General features: G+C 37.6%; 1 protein-coding gene across 2 annotated transcripts in view; it reads left to right on the forward strand.

The window, feature by feature from the left end:
- The window catches only part of LOC127876652 (uncharacterized), a 31,216-nt gene extending 21,142 nt beyond the window's left edge, over positions 1-10,074 (forward strand). For both annotated transcript variants that reach the window (XM_052421989.1, XM_052421990.1), the window contains exons 3-5: positions 709-1,276; positions 6,560-6,935; positions 8,478-10,074. In XM_052421989.1, coding sequence (XP_052277949.1) covers positions 1,097-1,276; positions 6,560-6,935; positions 8,478-9,556 — 1,635 coding nt within the window. In that variant the 5' untranslated portion in view covers positions 709-1,096 and the 3' untranslated portion in view covers positions 9,557-10,074. The remainder of the gene's footprint in view (positions 1-708; positions 1,277-6,559; positions 6,936-8,477) is intronic.
- The last annotated feature ends 774 nt before the right edge of the window (positions 10,075-10,848 follow it).

The raw sequence follows: 10,848 nt of genomic DNA on the forward strand, positions 1-10,848 counted from the left end.
GGTCTTCGGCCTGATAAATAAATAAATTAATAAAAACATATTTATCATACTTTTGTTCACTCATATAAAATTAAATATGTTGTTGGAGTGTGTTATTAAACAAGTGTACTTACGCTAGTTTAAACAACAAAGTTTTACTGCAAAGAGACTATTAATACGATATGAACATGTACAGTGTCATCGAGGTGATATCTTAATGTTTTTAAGTCAAGTCATCACAGACGCACTTGCGAGAATTAACTTGCGCACGTAAAGACCATGAAGTAGTGTCAATTCAGGCAGAACTTACCGATATCAAAACAAAATTGTTGATGTTTTGTTCACTGGTCATACAATCACGTGCGTAATTTAATAAAAATTAGTCATGTTCTGTGAAAAAAGTATTTAATGCATGTGCTGAAAGTGTTGTCCCCGATTAGCCAGTGGAGACCGCACAGGCTTATCAGGGACAACACATTCCGCCTAACTAACTGGATTTTGCAAAGTAGAGACTTCCTGTAAACGAAAAATACCATAACAGTGGAAAGTGTCGTCGCTGATTAGCCTGTGCGGACTGCACATGCTAATCTGGGACGACATTTTACGCACATTAAACCCTCTTTTCACAGAGCACGGAAAGCGATCATATGTAGTTCTACGTACAGTCTGACAAACACAAAGCATAGTACAATTTCAGTATAATATATGAAAGTAAATTTCGTTTTTCAGGCACCTGACTTGATGGATGTATAGCAGGCCATCACAGCGTAGCGTAATTGACGTTTACGAAGTGGTCGTCATAAAAGCGGAACAACGCTACAGGTTAACGTAGATAGTGTTGAGAAGCAGTGACAGGCGAAGCAATTTGTATTAATCTCTTAAACATTTCAGTCAAAGGAAATCTTTTGCTCTAACAGAAGAAAAGTTGCCTTTGATGCATGTTGGAATATTTTAAGACAACAAATTACAACACGCTTTTAAAAAGGCTTTGCGTTGAAAATCATATTGTTTGCAGCGTATTGTGTGCGGAAAAGAACGGTTTTACAAACAATCGGATATTTCGGTTTATTGTTGTTTTTTTTAATGAAATACTAAGTTGTTAGTTTGACGTTATACAATGAGGACGTTTTTAACTCATGGGGCGGTCCAGCTTGTGACGATGGCCTTATTCCTCGCAACGGATGTAGCCGGCCACGGGCGGCTGATTGAACCTGCCTCCCGGAATGCAATGTGGCGATTTAACTACAAGAACCCGCGAAATTACAACGACATGGGACTGAACTGCGGGGGCTTCACGGTAAGTGGTTCAGCTTTCACTGATTACGACATGTTCCCATTATTAGAGATGAGTTTCTTAAGATTCAATCCATTAAATAAATCTCGATAAGGCGATGAGCTGTGTACGGGTTATCGGGGTCCGCCTCTTTTACAGACAAATTATTGTGTGTCATTAACGAGATTAACATGAGCCGCGCTCTGCAAAACAAACAGCACTTTATGCAAGTCCAAACAGCACTCTATGCAATGTCCAAACAGCACTCTATGCAAGTCCAAACAGCACTCTATGCAAGTCCAAACAGGAGCACTCTATGCAAGTCCAAACAGAACTCTATGCAAGTCCAATCAGGTTTATCAGGGGCAACACGTTCTGCCTGAACTGGATTTTACGAAAGAAAAGACTTGCTTCAAACGAAAAATACCATTTAAGTGGAAAGACTATTCAGTGTGGTCCTTGATTAGGCTATGCGGACACTTTACACACATGCATTAAGTACCATTTTCCCAGATTGAAGTTCATAGAAATTTCCTGAATAGGGAACTCACAACCTTTCGATTGCAATCCGCACACCACAACCAATACCTCACTACGTCCGACAAGGTTAAAATCACGTCCACTTGTAGAAGGTTTGGTGTTACATTTAATAATACATTTGCCATTACATGCGGTTTCTTATTTTTATCATTGTGTACATAGATTATCAGTTGCTATTAAATTATGACAATTCTTCTTCGTAACTGTGCATTGAGTCCTATAAGAAAAGCCATTTGTTCCCATAAAACATCGTCAAAATATAGCGACAACAGGTCAGTTTTTGTAAGTTTTTTTTTTACAATTCCCGATTTAATACGGCTATGTCATGACATGACGAAGTAGACAAAATCTCACATTCTCTATTGAGGTGATTTAGTTAATTTAGCTAATATGCTTCAAATATAGCAAAAATGATTTCAAACGTATGTAATAATATTATTTAATCAAAAATGCCCACAAACTCAACTGGAACACTGAAACAAAGTTTATGATCAGCAAAACATTGGGTCGGTCGTAGCAATCGAAAAAAGAAACAAGTTGTTTACGTCTGATACGTACATGATGATATGCTTTAATCAGGGGGAAAAGGCAAAATGCCCATCATTCCACATATAACACAAGACAACGAAATATTCGGTATAACCGGTTGATAGTGAGGTGTGTTACGTCATGGTTGATATATGAGTCGTGTTCTGAGATAACTGGGCTTAATGAATGTGCGTAAAGTGTCGTCCCAGATTAGCCTGTGCAGTCCGCACAGGCTAATCAGTGACGACACTTTCCGCTTTTATGACATTTTTCGTTGAAATGAAGTCTCTTCTTAGCAAAAATCCAATTAAGGCGGAAAGTATAGTCCATGATTAGCCTGTGCGAACTGCACAGGCTAATCTGGGACGACACTTTACACCCATGCATTATGCCCATTTTTCTCCTTACGCGACGCATATGGTAACTTTAAGCTACAGCAACATTTTGATAATAAAAGACGTTTGGAAGCAATTTGAGGAAAAAAAATCTAACCGTTATCTGTCTTAGACCAAAAATTGGTTTCTTTCTGGAAAAATGTAAATTCTATCTTAATTACATGGCATTATGAATTAAAAAGTGTTAATTAAAATGTGAACAGTATTTTCGAATAAATTTCAAAAATATATGTTATATGCTCCAAATAGGATAACCGGAATAAACTCAAAAGATGAGTGAGCGATCAAAATTAAAGGGATCTTTTTTCAGATTCGCAAATTTTCGTTTTAGTTATGATATTTGTGAGGAAACGGTATTACTGAACATTTACCATAGTCCAATATAGCCATTATATGTATCTTTTGGCGATTTGAAAACCTAAAAATTATAAAGCGTTGCAACGCGAAACGATTGAATAATTTGGAGAGTTCTGTTGTTGTCGTTTAAATTTACGAAACTACGAAGATTGCTTATATAACGTATAAAATACTATTTGCGTTTATATTGGGCGGAAAAGTCGAGAGGGCTAATGCGTTTTTACTTCTGACTAACTCCAGGACTCCGGGGGCCACTGGTTCGAGCCCTGGTACCGGCTACTTTTTTTTCCTTGTTTTAATTTTATTCTTGATTTTTTACTAGAAAAAGGCCCCTGGGGTGCTGGGGCAGTTTATTAAACCGAGGATATATTTATAGCAACACCGATGATGCTGTTATCACAACTCAATATTTTTGTTATCAGTATCATCAAAAATGACCGAGTTGGTTCATAATACAATTGTCAGTGGTTCGATCCCAGGCGGGTTTAACTTTTTTAATTTTTTTTATTTCTTTAATTTCATACTTGTTTTATACTGGAGCTCTTTAATCCTGTTGTTTACATTTATCAATTTAAAGCATTTAAACACAGACCTCAAAACATGCCGAAATCTGTGAACATTTAAGTTATTAATGATTAAGGTCGAGTTAGATACTGTATAGTATTATGTTTGTGATTAAATATTGTTTTTTTTATTAATGTCTTTTGGTAAGCTGTTGTGATCCCAGTTTAGATTGTAAACAATTTCCAATGTTTATGCATATTTCTGACAATCTATGTACCGGTACTTGGGTTTTATCTTATTGCTGTTTTTTTTTTAAATGAAATTTGAACTGTAGACGGTAGGGATAATTCAAACAAAAAATCTCTGTTAAAAGTGCGGTGACCCCCCTTTTTTATTTGTGTTTTATGATGACAATACGTAGATAAACATATTTGAGCAGTTTCGCAGAATTCTATTAGGTAGAATTTTTTTTAATTCCATTTATGTGGTTAAAATAGTAAACAAATGATGTTTTTTTGGGTGACATAAAAAATTTAAAAAATAAATTTCTTAAAATTGAACTTGTGTACTCCATTTTATTGGTAGTGTGTGATTTAATTTAATGGTATATGATGTATCTTAGCTTAAATAATATTTACATGTTGCCAATTTCATAGGTTATTAATTATTTTTACGCAATTAGAGATTTTCGGTTTTATTGAAAAAGTACATGTTATAAAATGGTGAATAAAATCAAAACAAGGCCGGTGACCCTATGTTTTTATTTCATTTTTTTGTATAGTATTTGTATGTATATCTTAAATATAAATTTTTGACAAAATCTATTTGATGGAAAAAAATCAGCAAAACTGCAGCAACACCCCTTAAAATAAGATACAAACGATCCAACAGTATCATTTAACAGAGTTAGACATAAATACATTTACTTATTTTTTCTCAAGATTTATAGAAACAGCGCGATTATACGTAATATTGTGTAGAAAGTTCGGTTAAAAGGTGACTAAACGTAGCGCTATTCACCCAAACCACTTCGGTTTACGATGGACTCGACAAAGAATATCAATCGATCTTGTTCGATCTTTGACCAAAGGCAATAATCATCACGCAATAAAATCATCGACTCATAAATAGATGTCAGTTTCTAGACAATCACACGATATATTTAGGCCAATATCGCTAGCACGTTGACACGTCTGACGTGTATTGGACAACATTTTTAATATCGTTACTTTCGCACGGCAATTTTTATTTGCTGTATGTTGTTTGACCTAGAGAATGGACCAGTGAACGCACAGCTCACGTATATGCCCCGGGGTTAAAAATCGTTGCAATCTACGACATATTACTGAATCGAAATACATTTTTTTTATCCTTGTAACATGTTTGATAGATTCAAAAACGTCTTTTTAAATGAAGTCTATGAAACAACTATGAAATTAGAAATTCACTTCCTTTTTGGACATCATATCATATCCGATATTAATATTCGTGTTCAATCCAGATATTCTTTGAGATCCAATTATACAAAATTTAAGTCGACGAAGGCGGATTGCAAAAACGTATATGCCTACATTGATATACATTGAACACATATATGTATACCAGCGGGAAATATTTTGATTGCAAGAACATAATTCAAAGGGTAAATGTCATAAGTTTTGTCTTCCTTTTTTTTCAGAAAAAAAAGCCTATATATTCTTGTCTTTTGCAGTCGTCAATAAAAAAACGCAACATCGAGTCAACCTTTTTTACAAAACATTACTTCATTATATATTCCTACCAAAACAGTACATATGCGATGACCGAATGGGAATGTAATAGCTTATTTAGGGAGCAATCTTTTTTAAAGACATCGCATTATTATCAAGCAAGTAAGAAGCGTTACCTTTGTGAACCATTTGTGGTTTAATAACATAATATATTACCCGCGCACTTAAAACCACATACACAACATTTCAACTAAATTGACTGTATCCCGGCGTATATTATTAATGATGGGAATCTAATTAAAACAAAACCATGTTACTTCCTATGGTCGTTCATCTGACCGTGTTTATTAGAACGAGGATGTGGTTGTCTCATAAAGATATGATTGCAATAAAAAATGCTGGAGAAGATGTCAAAATTTCAGCATGAAATCGCCTAAAATACTCCTGCGTATACCTCATTGTGATATTCGTCTTCACTGCGCTTTGTTCTGAAGGCAAAGAAAACTACAATTTATTACTCTTTTTTTAATCTTATAGTCCCAGTCACAATGATAAAGTGACACTGTCGTGTCTGTCATCATTATTTACGTGGGGACAGGTTTACATTCATAGTGAGCATACATGTGCATGTATTTTAATCTGAAAAAGATTAAAATAACTTATGGTTAACAAAACACATTTTTCTTTATTGGAACTAGATTTAAATATTGCATTTACATACACAGTGTTTTGTTTGTTTGTTTTTAGCACAACAGATGAATACTACTTTAACCCTTTGCATGCTGGGAAATTTGTCGTCTGCTACAATGTCGTCTGCTGAATTTCTAAAATTAGCATTTTCTTCGATTTTTTTCAAAGAATACTATCAGAATAGCAAACAGTTTGGATCCAGATGAGACGCCACGTTTTGTGGCGTCTCATCTGGATCCAAACTGTTTGCAAAGGCCTTCAAAATTCGGTTCCCGCACTGAAAGAGTTAACATTAAAAAGCGCGGTAAACTCATACGATAATTTCTATGTCAATCTGTAATGTATTGACAAGGCTATTGCAACTGTAATAAAAATCGATACAAATCATTAAAAGCATATTCATGTTTGAAAAAAACACTTGCTTACACAGTATCAACGCAAAAACCCGAACAATACTCATACGAACTGCACGCCCCTCTGTCATAAACGGTGTTCTATTATTCGCCTGATATATAACCGCGTCTGATATTCGTTGCTGATGCATTCAAGATTATAAGTGAACACTTTATTTTCTTTTTTTCCAGAATATGTTTGAGCGACACGGCGGCCGCTGCGGGGTGTGTGGCGACCCCTGGCAGGGACCACGTGACAACGAGGCTGGCGGGAAGTACGCTCGGGGCCTCGTCGCGCGCCAGTACCAGACGGGTGCCTTCATCAATGTCACAGTTGAGCTCACCAGCAATCACGGCGGCTATTTCGAGTTCCGGTTGTGTCCCGTCAACGACCCGACACGGGAGGCGACGCATGAGTGCTTGGACCGACACCTTCTGAACATTGTGGGTCACGGGACCCGGTGGTTCATTGCGGCGCCGGGACCCTCCACGACCGTAGAGCTGGTCGTCATGCTGCCGCCGAAACTGACCTGCTCTCAGTGCGTCATGCAGTGGAAATGGGTAGCCGGTGAGTACGAGATGGCTACAAAAAGCGCGGTATTAGACACTACAGTTAGTTTGCAGTTTAAACCTATTTATTTTAGCTCGATTGCATCGAAAGCCTTATTATTATTGCAACGCTATCGAATCCGTTACCTTGGTAGAACCAGAACTTGGTGTCTTTCTTTATATAAAGATGCGACACAAGAGTTAAAAGTTCAAGACAGCGAACCATAAATGTTTTTCGACCATCGATCAGAAGGTCGTAGGTTGATCTCCACTCTGGGAGCGTTCTCAATATTTTCACTGTAGAAACCAAATACTGGTTCAAACCAGGTTACCAGGTTATAGATTCAATAGCGAATGAGCCGCAGGCTTTCGATGTACAAATGTAATCAAGTTAAAATAAAAAGTTTAAACACAACACAACAATCATTTTGAATACATTTTTATACAGTGAAATGTCTCCTATGTACTAGACATAGACACACTTTGATTGACAAACCAGAACATGGCCTTTTGCACATGAGAGCAACTGAAACGGTTTCTATCCGTAACTCAATAAACTGCACCACACTGATACCCATATCAATAAATATTCAATACAATTATAATCATGCAAGCATACATGTAATTCAAAACAATATGTAATCTGGAAATGAAATAGAAATTTTCTACTGAAGTTATCATGTTGCAATAATTTGTTACATTGAAACTATATGCATATGATATGATACGAAAAAACTTCAAAAAAGACATGAAATCCGTTCATCACTGACATTCCTAATTTTTGTTATGACCATTTATACGTTTATGCGAATTAAAAGCGATATATGCCATATATTTTTCTGAAAATAATGTCTGAGTTTTTACCGGGAAAAAGTATCTACAGTCGCTATAAATGTACAATTCTTGACAACGACGCGATGTAAGCAGACCTTCAGGGGCCCGTCCGCTGTTTGCTCTGCTTGCGAATAAACTCACATGCTTGAAGAATTGATATGTGCCCTGACTGGAACGACTGAATAAAGAAATATTTAATAATCAATTAGGCTCACTCACTACTGTGTCATTCTTGACAGTAATGCACCAATTTTAAATATATTCGTCCAGAAATAATATATTACATCGAAATATATATGTGCAAACTGCATTAAATTACATATGCATCACATAATAACTGTTAAACATTAGATATACGCTATATTTTATCACAAACATTACATGGTTTAAAATTATCAATGCATGAAAGTGCATTACATTACAGTACATTAGAGCATACTACAGCACATCACAAAACATCGCAGAACATAACAGAACATGACAGAGCGCCACATCACTATACATCACAGCAGAGAATAGCAGAGAACAGCATTTGACAGCATATGCCAGCATATTAAAGCTTATCACAGCACAGCACATCACAGCACAGCACATCACTTCACATCAGGCTCAGTTCATCGCAGCATCATATCACATTAAATCAGAGCGCATCAAATTATGTACATCACAGCACAACACACATGATTGTTACATCTAACATATTAACGTTTTGTAACTAACTTTACAGGTCAAAGCATGGGTCCGGACGGCTATGGTGGCGAATGCTTGGGTTGTGGCAACCAAGAACACTTCATCAACTGCGCAGACATCGCTATCGGTACAAAACCAGTCAATCCGCTGCCGCCGCTGCCGGATGATAGTACCCCAGCACCGGTGCCTGCATATCAGACGCAGCCACCTCAAAATCCCACAGTCTCCATTACAGCAACGCCCCTTAAGACGCATGGACACTCTGGGCCTACTTATACTGTTCCAAACGCCGGAGATCCAACCTTTGAAGCAACCATGGCCATGATGAAAAAAATGTACGATCAAATGGTAAAAAATCAAGCGCCAGTTGTTCCAATCCATGCTTCAACTGGACAGGTGGAGCCACCGGCGGCACCTCAATGGAACCAGCCTACACGAACACAGGCCCCGGCTCCACAGCCGCCGTCGTGGCAGACACCCGCGGCAGTACAGTCGTCCTGGCAGGAACCTGCCCCAACGTTCCCTGACACTTCCTTGTGGCAAAACAGTGTTCCCTCGAGTTGGCAGCAGAGCCAGTCTTCCTATGAGCCCGGGGAGTATCAGGAACACGGGGAGATACCGTCCCCTGGATCCATGTCCCATCCACCCGCCCAGGGGTCCACGTACATGCAAGGCTACAACGACGCCATGAGAATGTTCGAGCAATCCTTTGGCATGCCCTCGTTAAATGTGAAATCTAACGCGCCTTTTAATGAGATGTCACTTTCATTGCAGGAGTCACAAAAACAATATAGCGCCGTTTACCACGGTGGAGACCTTACCGGCAAGTGTCCGGATGGCTCAGAATACGAATGTAGGGCAACGAATGTAATGGCTGGTTCTGACTTTGACTCATTGTGCGAAAGCACGTGCGTCAACGGCAAGTGCCCAACTAATATTTGTTCGTGCTCGTGTCCGAGCGGGGGCAGTTGGTCGGGCTCAAACACTCAAGCCCAAGCATCGGGAGGGGCGAATTGCCGCAGTGTAGACCCCAGTAAAGGGTCGTCCATGGATACATGGTGCTCGCTCAATTGCAAGCAGAACAACTGTCCGAGTAGCTTGTGCACATGTATGTAATCATATACATAAACATGGGATCAAAGTGATTAACAAGAATCGCGTTCATTACAAACATTTATTGGTCGTCATAACTTTCGTTTCCTAAGTAAAGAGCAAGCATTAGTATGACTCTTACAGACGAACTGTGAGACGTATTATTAAGCTCTTGTCATCACACTAACGAACCATGAACTAATTATTCAAGACAGTTGTCACACTAAATAAGGGCCATGAAAACAATGGTAAGAAAGCTTAAATGATCGCACTGTAAGTGCAAGGTCAAAGCATGCATATGTTTACTATGAACATGACAACTTTTCTTTGTTGGCATCAGCACTGAGAGGATTTTATAAATGATCTGTTTGATTGTATACCAGCGCAACACACTTGTTCAGTGATTTCGTTTTCGTCCATGTTTTTCATCACTCATCGTTTGGCCAGATTTATGTTTACGGACAGTTTTTAACAACATCTGTTTTCTGTCATAATATATGTTATCTTTATACGCCATATGTCACGCGTCTTTTATGACATTCTCGTAGGTGTAAGTGTTACTTAAATATTTATAACTGTTTTGATTTTGAAGAATAAATGGATTGTTAAGAAATTAACTGTCTTTGTGTATTGTATTGCAAAGCAAAATTCATAATTCGAATCCACCTACGCTTTAATTTGTTACAGGGTCATCAAATTCATGTCGATCTTTAAAACCCTTGCAGATGATAGATTCATATACACTTTAAAAAAAGAAGGACGTAAATTAAATATTTTTAGCCAGGTTTTTTAACAGTGATTCAAAATTCTGGTTATTAGAGTTTGGTTTGGCGGACGGGCGGGCATGGGTTTAAAAAGGTTGGTTTGCGGTAAAAAAAGTTTACTTTGCGCAGACCAATCTTGATTTTATATATCATACACGGCAAGGTTGGGAGACCTATCTTGCGATAATAATTGGAAGATGTCATGTCAAGGTCAATGTTGTTGTTGCAAAAAAAGCTTCTGCTCAATAACTTGAGTTTGAATGGTGATATTGCACTGACAAATCTTGATACACTTAGGATATAATAATGAGCTTGGATACCTTGCTTGGGATTGTATAGATGTCCTTTAAGGTTAAGGTGACTGCTACTTAATATAGAAATGGTGCATAAACTAAATAACTTCAGTACGGATAGAAGTATTACACTAAAACTGTGTGTGTGTAGATTACTAATGTGAAAACCTTGTTTGGGATTGTAGAAAGGGACCAGTCAGCTCAATGTCAATGTCTCGGCTACTTAAAATAAATTAAAACAAGTTTCCGCTGAAATACT

This window comes from Dreissena polymorpha, chromosome 4 (assembly GCF_020536995.1).
Source record: "Dreissena polymorpha isolate Duluth1 chromosome 4, UMN_Dpol_1.0, whole genome shotgun sequence".
Lineage (NCBI taxonomy): Eukaryota > Metazoa > Mollusca > Bivalvia > Myida > Dreissenidae > Dreissena > Dreissena polymorpha.